The sequence below is a fragment of the Crassostrea angulata genome, chromosome 5, assembly GCF_025612915.1.
Source record: "Crassostrea angulata isolate pt1a10 chromosome 5, ASM2561291v2, whole genome shotgun sequence".
Lineage (NCBI taxonomy): Eukaryota > Metazoa > Mollusca > Bivalvia > Ostreida > Ostreidae > Magallana > Magallana angulata.
Genome location: NC_069115.1, coordinates 54,573,625 through 54,588,018, shown reverse-complemented (window position 1 = coordinate 54,588,018; position 14,394 = coordinate 54,573,625). Strand labels below are relative to the sequence as shown.

Below are 14,394 nucleotides of genomic sequence, written 5' to 3'. Positions count from 1 at the left end.
AAAGACTCATTTAAAGACAATTGAGGTAATATCACCATTGCCTTCGCTATATTATAATATGTGATATACATTTTTCTTTTTTCATCACAAGGGTGTTTTTTTTATAAATCATACCGAAATATAACTTACCTAGGAAATCCATCGGATTCTGGCGGCGGAAATAAAAACGACTGTGACTCAAACTCAGGTACGTTTATAACGATTTCTGATCCATCGTTTGGACAAGAAAGATATCCTATAGTAAAATATCAAAATATATATATTACCATTGTTTGTTCAATCCATGAAGCGATGTTTATGTTTGTTGTATCTGTATTGGAATTTCATTCAATAATGATGTCTTATTAATACCATAAAAATGTTTCAAATTGTATGTGACCCACCCTGTTTTTAACATTTGACAGGTGAAACAAATGCATAAATACTAACATTTAAGAACAAATATTATTTACAAGATACTGTAAAACAAAACAAAATGGCGCATAAGCATTTAGGAGCAAACACAAGTGCCAGTACATTGGCGTAATTATTTGTTAGCGCACGAACCTCTTCTTAAAAAAAACCAACAATTACACCTAAGGTACAATTTCAGACATATTTTGCCCTGTTTTAGAGTGATTTCTAAAAACATCAAAACAATTGAAATTTAACGCTTATTTACATAAAAATATCCATAAATTAAAAATCTATAAATAGTTACTTGACTAGCCTTCACAAAGTTAATTGTGACTATTCTGTCTGTTCCCTTTATTTTGCATTCAATTTTGAGAAGTTTGTTCATTTTCTATTATGTCGGTTAGACTCAAATCGAATACGAATTCTTTCACGTATGAGTTAATTATTGTATGTATTTGTGGCGCCATTGCTAAGGTGGAAGGGGATAGTTTTTTTGGTCGAGGAAATGTGAGGCAGATAGTGCTCATATATGAGATTTAATTTTTCAGTGGGTTTTTAAATTTGCTAAAATTAGTTTGCATGCAGGGGACACATGGTCCCGACTCTTGAGAATTTTTAAACATTTCAGAATAAAACAAGTACAACTTACATATAGCACTATAAAGAATAGCCAGGGACGGTCTCAAAATTATCTGAAAAATGACCCTTTTTTCATAATTTCACGGGTCCAGAACCACGCTCCAGTCCCGAGCAACTGCCATAAACTACCATAGGATTGGTAGCTTAATGTATACCCATGCAAATATTCACCAATTGATGGGGGGTCAATCACCTTTTTTTCGAGTGACATTTCGTGCTCTGAACCCAACCTACTTTTCAAGCACAAAACCGAAGGTGAAAATTTTGGCCACAGTTTCGCATTTTAATTCCATATCTGATAGAAAGTGCTACCAGTATTAAAGTATCAATGACATTGACATGAGATCCTCTATCCACAAAATGAATGCAATAAATATTCTACCAATTTATACCCCTCAAATGACCAGCCAAACCCCAGGTTCTCCCTTTATTTCAATATTTTGACTGGGTCTTTCCTTCGAAACTATCCCCTGCCACCATGATTGTTGCACGGCGATTCAACCCGCTGGTCTAAGTGCTCGTAAACCACGGTGTAAGTCATTTTTATTATTGCACACTTTACTCATTACTTTGATTGCATTATTAGTTACCTGTAGCTACGCTGTCAACTATGCATATAGATGCGATTTTGCATAAATTGTGTTTTTGCCATGTGCTCATTGTATGGTGCGCCATTTTTGTCTCAATAGTAACATATGTACATTTGTACATATTATGCCAATTATGTTGGCAATAATTGTCTTTATATCTTAGTTTGTGAATTAAATTGGACATATCAATTTAAGAACTTATCAAGTAGTGATATTGAGAAATAGTTTATAGAACTTAAGATTCACTGTATGTACTAAAGTCATGTTCAAGAAAAATTTGTTTGGAAAGCAGTTAGTGTTAAAACTTAATTTGGTTTTTCTGTATTTTGTAGCTTTTTACCACACACACACACACGAACGAGCACCACGTGACTGAGTGCACACATGTGGTTATCTGTCTGCCAATTAATTATCAAACTGACTTGGGAGTTTTTGTGGCAGAATAGTAAAAAGACCAAGATGTCTACAACAGCAGAGCAGACCATTACGTCAACCGTTCCAGATTCAACTGTGGAGACCCACTCTACTGGAGAAAAGTTTCTGCCCACAGATGGTGAAAGGAATGATGTGAGAGAAGACCATGAAGAGGAACAAGAAGACGACTGTGAAAGTAGTTGTGCATCTTCTACAGATTCTTATGTGATAGCGACTGATATCCTTGCAAAGAAGAGGGCGCATGCAAGCAAAGCGAAGGCTAGGCTGTTAAACACTGCTAAAGAAATAACACGCCGTAAAAACAAATGACACTAGACGCGGAATTAGAAATGTTAAATCTGGAAAGAGAAGCGGCAGAGACTGAAGCAGACTGCCAAGCATTTGAATCAACTATCGAACAGTTGTCCCCAGTGCTGCCTCGACCAAATATTCCAGATCTCAAACTTAAGCAGGACTACTCCACGCCACGCCGTCACACCGTGTCACACTCACAGGCCACCTCTTCTAATCTGCCTCAACCAGGCCGATTTTCTTCGTGTCTAACGCGTGATCACATCACTATTAACCTGCCTAACCTGAACCCGCATGCACAACCATATGTGCCTGCCACACATCATTCATCACCACGTGTGACAGACCAAGAAGCCCAGGTGACTGACGTTACCAGATTCCTTCTGAGGAAGGATTTACTGTTTTCAAGGCTCACGAACTTCAATGACAGACCTGAATCATACAGTGCCTGGAAACATACCTTTACATGCGACGTAGATGAACTTCAAGTCATGGATTCCGAACAGATAGACCTTCTCATCAAGAACTTGGGGCCGGAATCAAAGAAACATGCGATCAGCATTAGAACATCCAACATTTTCAACATCCCGAGGGGACTACAGAGACTTTGGGAAAGGTTAGATGAACGCTTAGGTGCACCAGAACATGTGGAAGCATCCATAAGATCCAAATTATTAAGCTTTCTAAAACTGGGCAACAAGGATCATCAGAAGCTATATGATCTTTCAGACATTCTCATGGAAATGCAGTTTTTGAAAGAAAATCCGAAGTACAGTGCCATGTTAGCATATCTAGACTCTTCATCTGGGATAAGACCAATTATTTCCAAATTACCGTACGGTCTACATGAGAAGTGGACGAGTCGAGCAGTGAAGTATAAGAAAGAACATGATGCTGTATTTCCACCATTCGAAGTGTTTGTTGACTTTATAAAGGACATAAGTATGGTAAAAAAACGACCCTGGATTCAACTATGAACACGACGAAACAGCACTGACAGGTTTCCTGCTCCGAAACAGACAAGTTTCACAAAAAACAGAGTCAATGTGAGAAAGACTGGTGTCGATATGACCGTTCCACTTGAAAACTGTATCATCCATAAAACCAAACACTCTCTCGATGACTGCAGAGGTTTTCATTCCAAGTCGTTGGAGGAAAGGAAAAGACTTTTGAAACTGAACAACCTATGTTTCAAATGCTGTGCATCCAACACTCATAAAAGTCGTGACTGCAGTGCAAGTATTTCATGTAAAGAATGTGGGAGCAAGTATCACACTACAGCGCTTCATATCAACAGGAACGACTACGCAGCAACAGCAGATGATAACACAATTCAGCAAGCAACGAACTCGGAGACAAGGAACCATGCTCAATACTCATCCTCAAAGGAGAATGGCAGGGAGCCTAGGAGCAAGTTCAAACCTGTTCCTGAGGTTAGTTCAAACTGTACCGAGATATGCAGAGAGCCTTATAGTGGGAAATCTTGTGCGAAGATTTTTTTTGTTTTATTGTCCTGGATTTCCTCGAATATGCTTCCAAAATTTATGAGTTTTAATTAGCTGTCACAATCTATGTAAATTCGGCTTTTCGCAATTGTCTGATACTTTGTCTGAATTTTACTCAATTCCGACCTTCATAATTGTAGAGAATTGAAACAACGGTACATTATGTAAAATAAGACCCCAAGGAAACATTTTAAAAACTACTACTAACCGGGAAAATCAAATAACTATATCAAAGTAAATTATTTTAATCATTAGATTTATTCAATTTTGTGATCTAAGGGAAAATCCACAAGTCGGACGGTATCCGTAAGAAAAGTTTTTATAAAAACCCCGAAAACTCTAAAACTGCTGAATTAACAAAGTGAACATTTGTATACCGATAACAAACACAGGCACCTGACGTTAGAAATATTGTTTTTACAATAAGATTCCAAGAACTTTGACGATGAAAAGATTAGTCACGGTCGCCATTTTGATTTTAAAACCGACTTGTCTAACACGATTTTCTTCATTTGCGATTCATGCAAAAGTAATAGGTAAAAATAAATCCGTTTGCCACTTACTACTTTTTTGTGTAAACCCGTGCATCACCTTCACGAATTACGTTGCAACCGTTCGTTTCATTAAAAATCATACTCCGAAAATCAGAGACATAAATACATGTAACAGAGATTGTGAACTCCGCCATCAGCGTGTAATGTTACGGGACCAACCTTACTTTGAGAACTACAAGTGCAACAGCAATCTTGTATAAGTCATTAAATTTGAACCTGATAGTGATCATTAACTTGTAAATATTTTAAGCATGTTTTATTTATGACATATTTACCAAAACTCTTCATTTAGTTTTTAAATTACTTTTTTAATATTATTGACGTTTCACAAAGTAATGGTAATGCATTATTTTACTCATGTAATGGTAATGTAATGTATTACTTCAAGAATAGTAAGTAATGGTAATGGTAATCTAATGCCCTCGTTCATGAAGTAATGGTAATGTAATGCATTATTTTACAATGTTATTCACCCCAAGCCTGATTCCAATTAAGCCGGAAAAATTGAACATTAATATTTAACTTGGTTCTGCAATCGATAAGCTTACCATATACCATATGATGTATAAGTCATATGATGTTATGCAGAATGTATATTATAGATTTTTCTTACAATGCATTGTTTAAAATTTAAATTCAGTTTAATTAAAAAAAGAGCCAACGACCGAGAGGGCAAATTCAGACTTGTTTTTATTTTCTTTGTACAAAATTTCTTAGAGACGAACAGCAGTCATACCGCAAGAAAAATAGAAGCCACTGAAACACCTGTTTAATTTGAAAAATATCTGTGTATAACCCGTCCAGATTTTAACTTCGGCTTGAGCATGAAGTTTGGTAGCAATAATGTAAAAGATTGTCAAAATAAAATTTGCAACTTTTCAAAAATGGCACATTGCGTTTTGGAACTTTCATTTCGATTCCAACATCAACCTCTTCTATTGATTAATGAGCTCGTATACCAACTGAATCGTCAACGGCGCTGTGCATTCTGTTACGTAACTCATTCCACATTTGAACCCGAGCAAGAATATTTTGATCAATAAAACTATTTGTTTATTTTTTAAATAGAATTTTGTTTATACACAGACGACTTAAAACGATTAAATGCGTGTTTTTATAATACATATTTACTGAAATGCATGAAAACGTTTTGCTCTTTTTTCTTACGCGCATACTCAATTCATGTGTTCTACGCGTGTCTTCCGATTTGAGACTTCGGCTGACAGTAAACCAATAGACGGTGTCGCGTGACCCCGTCTTAAACCAGGCTTCGTCTTATTATTTTTATATCTGCTAATCATTGATCAAAAGTATTATGATCAATCATGTTTGGACGATCGCCACGCTGGATTCTGTTTTTAACTCCAAGCGCTAAATGGAAGTGACATTGGGAAAAGTCAAAATTCAGGGCACTAATGAGAGGTACTAAAAAGCAATCAAAATTGAATGAATTAATCAAGGTTTAGGCAGATACCCTTACCCGATACGCTATGCCTTTTACCTGTGTAATTGTGTAAACAAACAAAATCGACGGCACCCGATAACATTTGCGTAAACAAACACTTCTGTATAGACTGATTATTGTTTTGCAACTTGACATTATTTGATACATATGGAAAATTGTTGGCGCATTATTAATTTTAGCGCTCAGAAGCAGTTTTGCTAAAGGCGCTAAAATTTGTATTGGTCCATAATTTCTCGTTTTACAGTACAACTTCACCTTTCTTCGAAAGCATAACATTTATACAGCAAGCACATAATGGATAAAAAGCAGTTTTGGATACAAATGGAGAAATATACAAATGTTTTAGGCGATCCTAAAATTCGTTAATACAAGTTATGATCGTTTTGAATATCCCATGACAGGGCCTGGAAACATGTTACATACATCAATACAAAACAGACACGTTTACAAATATGTTTCCTGTTTTAATTATCTCCGTCTCAACCATTTTAAAGAATGTGAAGGCACAAAATCTACTTCAAACAGATAGCATACTGTAGAATAAAAAAGGGCCAATGCCACAGTATAGCCAAAAAACAAACAAACCAAAAAGCCACATACTGCATTTATAATTTGTCATATGCCTGCATTTAAAGAATTTTAGTTGTAAGTTTAAAAAGTCTAATTTAATAGCATTCAAAGTGTGATGTGCATCTAAAATATGATATAATGCGACCCAATATTTCAGTAAATGTTAATCCCGACGATTCCTTTTTTCAGGGTTTTTTTTTCAGTTTTGGTGTTATCGATATTTTTGGAATGTATTTTTTAATATAAATGAGTGAATACTTATATAACTTAATGAAGTTTACCGTGTTTAACACCTTGATCTAAAAGAAGAGGCCCATAGGGCCACATCGCTCACCTAAGCAACAATGACTTTGAAAGGGCGTTCAAAAGATAATATGCCAAATGGCCCCTCGGTAGAATAACAAAAAAAAAAATATTGTAAAGTATTCGATTTTTACACTTTTTTTGCCTAAACGTACAATGTCAAAGATTACCTTTGACATTGCACCTTTAATTTGTGGAATACTATTTTCAACGAGAATAATAAAATCCTACGTAAGATATAAAACTAAACATTTGGTAGATGTACACTGTTAACTTTATATTTCATATGTTTTGGTTCTGCCCCCCCCCTCCCCCACTTTATAAAGCGATCAAAATATATGAGAGCATTTTGATACATTTTCTTCCTCAACTACTTACTAGTTATTGTTTTTTTTTTAAATATATTGTAGTACGGACTGAATGTAATTATGTAACCTGTATTGATCCCCTGTATGTATCCCGTGCTGTTCCCCTTATGCGTATGTGTGTGAGTGACGTCATCAGTTTCTGTGTAGAAGACGAAGACTCCATTCCTTTGTGTAAGCACTAAACCTACTTTCTTGTACTTTGACCTGCTGTGTGCGGTCTGGGGCTGCTGTATGCGCCTCACCTTGTCGGAGACTTGCTGCTGTGTGCGCCTGTCGACGTATTGTTTTGTGTACTTTGTTTATGTATTAAGGATAATAAATGTCATTACATTATTGGCGACGAAGTTAAAACGGCGCGGAACATCTGGCCATGTGCTTTTAGTTTTAGGAAATTATCGATTGGAGCTATTTTCAAAACATCGCTCTAAATCCTAGATTTTCTTCAGAATGCAACTAAATCAGATAGGTGGGTGTATATTTCAGTGAATTTATGAGTGGTTAGGTGCTTTTTACAAAAATAATCAATTGTTCGAGTTTCCTCCATATGTGAGGATATTATCTTTTACATGTAGTAAGTAATACATTAGGATATTTTCTTTAGATAAAAAGGCAACCACTTGTTCTCTACAGTGATCAATAGGAGTATTGATACTGGTGTAGGCACAATTACTGTTTATGTTTTCAACCAACCCCAACCCCACCCCCCCCCCTTGTGTTTCAAAATAGTAAAATTAGTTCAATTTCTTTAGAGATTCTTGGTCCACTTAGAGTAAACTAACCTGAATTTCATTGTGCTATGTATCTAACACCTATGTTTACTTATTTTCATTTTATGTTTCTGTGGCAATTTGTTTATGGTTATTAGCCATTTTTAATTGCCTCACCTATGTGCTTACTTAAACTGTCTTTCCATCTTTGGTTTAACATTCTGATGTACTAACACTTTTGTATTTGGTTTGGATTAAATTGAGAATGCCTGTACATATCCAAACAACGTCTGAAAATGAGCTTCAAACTTAAAAAAAAATGGGGAAAAGAAGGCTCGAGCCATCATTCAGCTCAGAGATATGCTGGATTTCCCTATCTCCGTCAAACTTTTGACGTATGCTTCAAGAATCAAGGAAGATGTATGAGAACAGTGGATTACTGATGGCTTGATTGTAATAGATGATAATACCATACCCATTAGTGATTCCATGGACAATAACGATCTTGCAAATGAACTGAGAAGCATGAACCAGAAACTAGAGTTATGCTATGGGAAGCAGGAAGAGTTGCATCAAACATTTACAATGCAGCAGGGCAGATTACAGAGGCAAGAGGCAGAACTCCATAGCAAAGATTTAGCCCTTAAGGATAAAGAGTGTCAAATTTCAGAACTTCAACGATAATTAGAGAGGCGAACACCAGTACAAACGCCAAGCATGCTGCAACAAAACCTTCATACACCCTCAAGTAGAACAGGAATTAAACAAGAACCCGGAACACCTTCTGCTTCATGGTATTCAAAGTCGGGACACTGTTCTTTGGGAAGAGGGGGCATGCTGACTGGAAATGGGACACACCTGCCTCTGGAGACTGGACAAATGCAGTCATTTACTACATCTCCTTCTTCAGGGGTCCCCCCGTTTCACTTCTCAACCCCTAATAGTTTAGGTGGAACAAGCATGCATTCTGAATTGGGCAATCAGAGTTCACCTCGATGGGATAAGTACGCCAGAATTGACCATTGTGGCTACCAGGTACAGCTCAGACTCACCAACTTCAGCGAGTCTGATGACTCCTACTCCTTATCAAGAAGAAGAGCTCATAGCTGTAAGTCACGAGGAAGCCATACAAGACCGAAACTGCCTTCATTTCGTGGTGACAAAAACTGGGATTCTTTTATCTTTCAGTTTCAGAGGCAAGTAAATCACTATGGCTAAAGTGAGCGAAAAGCAAAAGAAAGGTTACTTGATTGTCTGCAAGACAAGGCGCTAGAGCGTGAGCTGACAAGATGCAACTACCAGGACCTTTTGAAGAAGATTTCGAGGCGATTCAGTACTAAGGAGGCACCTATATCGACCAGACGCCAATTACAGTTTGTACGACAGAAAGAGGAAGACACTTTTGAGGAGTTTTCACAAAGAGTGCATTTCCTAGCAATGGAGGGGCTCCCAGAAGCTAATGACAGTACTGTTGACCAAATGGCAGTGGAAACATTCCTGAGGAGATGTAAAGACAAGAAGTCTTCCCATCTAGCAATGGAAAAGAACCCCAAAAGTATCTACAAGGCACTGAAGTATGTCAAAGCTGCTGTGAACAATCGTAAGGCACTGTTTGGCTCGAGAGCTAATTATCATACTCGCCGTGTCAGTTTCCAAGATGAGTATGTTGGGCCAACGACAGATGAGGCGTCTATCCGCACCCTTCAAGAATCAAAACGAGACTCTTCTGAGAAGCTTGAGGGCCTACTCACTAAACTCATAGGGCTAAGGGAACAAAGGGATCGACCCAGATCTAGGTCTCCTACACCACCATCAAGTCCTCAAAGGCGTCGGTGGTATCTATGCAAGGGATATGGCCACTTACAAAAGGATTGCCCCCAAGCGAAAGGTCAAGGGAGTAGCCTAAGCCCCAGCAGGAAGGATTTAAACTTGAATAGACTGAGCGGGTCGGCCAACACTCAGTCCATTCAGTAAGGTGTGGCCATACATTACTGATGGACGAGAGTTTAGATGAGAATTATGAAACTTGTCATGAAGACTGAGAGGACACTCTGGATGCATCTATTGTGTCTGTTGATGAGCTCAGTAACACACTGAATTCATCTAACGACATGAATGTAAGGAAGTAATAGTGAAGAAGATTACCGTTGCTAGCTTGGTGATTTCTCTCCATATACAGTTTAAAAGAGTTTCTGCTGTTGTAGATACTAGTACTGCTGCACAAGTGTCTGTAATAAACCTTTCACTTGCCAGAGAATTAGGACTTCATGCTGATGACACCCAGTTCATATACCTTAGGGGCGTTGTACCCAATAAAAGTACCTGATTACATGATACGAGATGTTCCCATCTGCTAAGGCAAAACCTACATTGCTGACTTGTATGCAGCAGATATAGCAGACAGTATCTTGCTTGGATTATACTTCCTGCTAAAGCACAAATACATTGTGGACCTCAAGAATAACACTTTACAGTTGGGCAGCTACACCATTACAGGAATTGTAAAGAGGACTGAGGATGGCAACAATATTGACATTAGAAAAAAAATTGTGCAGAAAAGGACAGTCATCCCTCCAAACACGGTCATTTGTGCAAATATTGCTCTAGATGGGCCCAGTATCAATAAGGGCACGCATGTTGTCCTTGAACCTTTGAAGACGAATAAAAAATTTGTCATGGCAGCCACCGTTATTGACCCAGCCAATGTGGCTGCAGTCAACATTATGAATCCATTGTTATGAAGCCTGGAAAGCACATTGGCAATGCAGTAGACCGGGCGAAAAATTAGAAACGGTAGGACACTTTGACCTAAGGAATACTGCACCTCTTTACAATGTGACCACACCAGATCTAGAGAATCCGGATTTGCCAACTCACTTATGCGAATTGTATGTGAGGGATTGTAAAAGTTTGAATGCAGAGGAGTCGGTAAAAGTAAAGACACTTCCTGTGAGATACAAAGATGTCTTTGCTTAACATGACCTGGATTTGGGGTGTTTTTCTGAGATAAAACATCAGATTAACACAGGATCTGCCTCTCCAGTGCGACAAAAAATGCGTCGAACTCCCTTTGGCTTGAGAAGGAAGAAGAGGCTCACTTACAAAAGATGTTAGATGCCAATGTTATACAGCCCTCAACTTCGGAGTGGTCATCTGCGCCTGTGTGAGTACGGAAGAAGGACGGTCAGTCAGATAGTGCATTGACTACCGCCAGCTAAACCAAAATACAGTCAAGGACTCCTTCCCCCTTCCGAACATAGACGACTGCCTCTCTACACTGTCAGGCTCAATATATTTCAGTACGCTGGACATGGAGTCCGGATATTACCAAGTTTAAATTGACCCAGCTGATCGAATAAAGACAGCATTCATTACCAGGTTTGGATTATTTGAGCATGTTCGCATGGGGTTTGGTCTTTGTAATGCGCCTGCCACGTTCCAGAGAGTTATACGGTTAGTGTTTCGGGGGCTGACCTGGAAGGATGTTGTTGCATATCTGGATGATGTTACATGTAATATCTTAGGTCTGTCATTCGAGGAGCATTTAAGGAATCTTGACGAGGTGCTGGAACGCTTCCAAAGATATAACCTGAAACTCAAGCCCAGAAAATGTTTCTTGTTTCAGACAGATTGCGAGTTCCTGGGCAAGAAAATCAGTCGAGATGGGGTGAGCATTTCACCAGCCAAGCTGGATGCTGTCAAGTCGTGGCCAGTTCCTACAGATAAGAGGGAAGTTGAATCATTCCTTTGGTATGCTAATTACCATCGGGAGCATGTACAGGGCTATGCAGGGATTTTAAAGTGCGTGTATGAGCTAACAAGTTCTAAGGCTAAGCAATTTCAGTGGACCCTAGATCATCAGACAGCATTTGATTGCTTAAAGAGAGCCTTGTCATCAGCACCATGTCTTGCGTACCCAACTCACACAGACGAGTTAATCTTAGACACTGATGCATCGGACTCGACAAGGAGGGAAGGTGCGTACTATTGCATATGCTAGCCATGTCCTATTACCAGTACAACGCAAATACTGCACCACACGCAAGGAACTCTTGGCCGTTGTGAAGTTTTGTCGCCATTTTCGGCATTATCTTTTGGGACGACGTTTCACTATCCGGACGGATCATAACAGCTCAGTGTGGTGTTTAGATTCCGACATATCGAAGGACAACTATCTCGATAGTTAGAAGAACTTTTTCAATTCGACATGCAAATTGTCCATCGTAGTGGCAATAGGCATTCCAATGCAGATGGCCTGTCACGTATACCGGATAAATTAGAGCCCTGTGATTGTTACCATGCAGGTGCTCATTAAAAATCCCTTCTTTGCGGAGGATGCCGTTATTGCTCCAGAGCATGTCAACAGTGTAAGAGATTTTCAGAGGATGTTGACAATGTAGTACCACCAGCCACCAAAACTCCTGAGCCCCCAGGCAATGTTGCTACAATACTGATTGCAGATAAAGCTATACCAACAGGTGATCTCAATTGTGAAATTAATTGGGCAGAAACAAGACCAAGGGAGGAATTGTCTAAATTGCAGCATGAAGATGGTGATCTCTCAGTGTTGTTCCATTGGCTAGAGGAACCACCTACATCACATGATCTTTTATTGAGTAGCCCAGACTCAATGTCATACTGGATGTGCAAGAATCTATTAATAGTAAGGGATTGACTAATATTGTATGCCTGGATGAATGATTCACAATTAAGACTTTGCCTGTTGGTCCCAAAGGCCATGCAGGAAGAGGTATTGCACTGTTGTCATGACATGAAGTCATCTGCACATCTTGGACAAGATTAGACATTGCAGCGAGCCAAGCAGCATTACATGTGGAACCAAATGTCCCAAGACTGTAGGGAGTATGTTCAATCATGTTCCGTGTGCAACAAGAATAAAAAAGTCGTCTGTCAAGCCCAAGGCTCCGCTCCAGCGTCATCATGCAGGATCTCCAATGGAGCGTGTGCACCTAGATATTTTAGGCCCATTTACACCAAGTGAACATGGAAATGTTTATGTCCTTGTTATGATAGACCAATTCACGAAGTGGATAGAGTGTGCAGCATTGCCAAACCAGACTGCACTCTTAATTGCCAAGGAATTTCTTCTCCATTTCATCGTGACATTTGGATGTCCATTTTCTGTTCATACAGACCAAGGTCGCAACTTTGATGGGGCCTTGTTCAAGGCCATGTGCAGTGCCATTCATATAACTAAGACGAGAACAACACCGTATCACCCGTCTTCGAACGGGCAAGTGGAGCGTTATAATAGAGTCCTCCTACAGATGATTCGTTGCTATATAGAGGGCAAGGTGCGGAACTAGGATGTTGACTTGCCACTGTTGGTAATGGCTCTTCACGCAACTGAAAATCGTTCAACAGGGTACACACCCAACAGGTTAATGCTTGGGCGTGAAGTTGTTTTACCAGTCGATATCGTCACTGGAATGGCAAGCCTTACTTTGACTGACTATGAGCCAGATGAGTGGGTGACACATCTAGACAAGGTTATGGAGGAAGCCCATTCATTTGCTAGGAAACAACTTGACAGTGTTCAAAGGAGACATAAACGGATTTATGATATGAAACTCAATGAGAAGGCATACTCAAATGGAGACCTTGTGTATAGGCTTAACGAAGCAACAACGGTGGGCCAAAGTCGCAAGTTGCAGTCACCTTGGAAAGGCCCGTACCTAGTTATCTCCTGTGATTCTCCTTTGTACACAATCATGGATCAGAAGGAGCGGCAGTTTACACTGCATCATGACAAATTAAAAATGTGCAAAGACAGGGAATTGCCATCGTGGGTGAGACGTCTACGGAACACCTTTTTTTAAGGGGATGGGAGCCTCTCTAAAAGGACCTGCGATGACCACACAATTGATGTTGCTAAGGAGGACCCAGACGACTCAGGCAGCGGCGGAGATTTCGAGAAGTCGGACGACACAACCGTCATTCACGACACAGTGGCTATAAATGTTGGGGACACTTGTGATCACGAATCGACAGTCACCACTAGGGCAGGCAGGAAGATTATAAAGCCTGCACATCTGAGGGACTACTTCTAACCGTAACTCTTGTAAACTTTGTTTTATTTTTATTGTGCCAGGCAGGCATGGTCTTCATACTTACTGAGGTTATTTACCTCAGTAGGGTACTAACACTGTTACAATCAGTGTCATTGTTCTCTTATATATTAAGTTTTTTCTACTATTCACAGGAATTAAGTATGTCGAATTTCATGGAGGAGGCATCATTTGTGCCAGATTATTAAGAGGATATGGAAGAAGATACCAAGCCAACGCTATGCATGCCCAAGCCTAAGAAGCTATCTGGGAGGGAGTGTCCATTGTGCACCGCCCGAACAACAGCTGTTAAGCCTCATTTTCTGGGAACACACCTACCTTCGTACTTTGGAGCCTTGACGGCTTGCTGGAAATGTGGGGTTCAAGAGGGGAAGCATTGTTTTTTACGAGCAAAACACAGCAACACTGAGAGCCATCCAGAGGGTGTCCTTTTTGGAGAGTCTGGTAGACGTCGTTGGATTCACCTCATAAACGGTCTTTTG

The 14,394-nt window shown here is 39.4% G+C and overlaps 1 protein-coding gene across 1 annotated transcript in view; it reads right to left on the bottom strand.

Moving 5' to 3' along the window:
• LOC128185081 (zinc metalloproteinase nas-39-like) overlaps window positions 1–14,394 on the bottom strand; it is a 79,569-nt gene that overhangs the window by 13,492 nt on the left and 51,683 nt on the right. Inside the window, exon 9 of the mRNA XM_052854760.1 lies at window positions 130–235. Within this exon, the coding sequence (XP_052710720.1) occupies window positions 130–235 (106 nt within the window). The remainder of the gene's footprint in view (window positions 1–129; window positions 236–14,394) is intronic.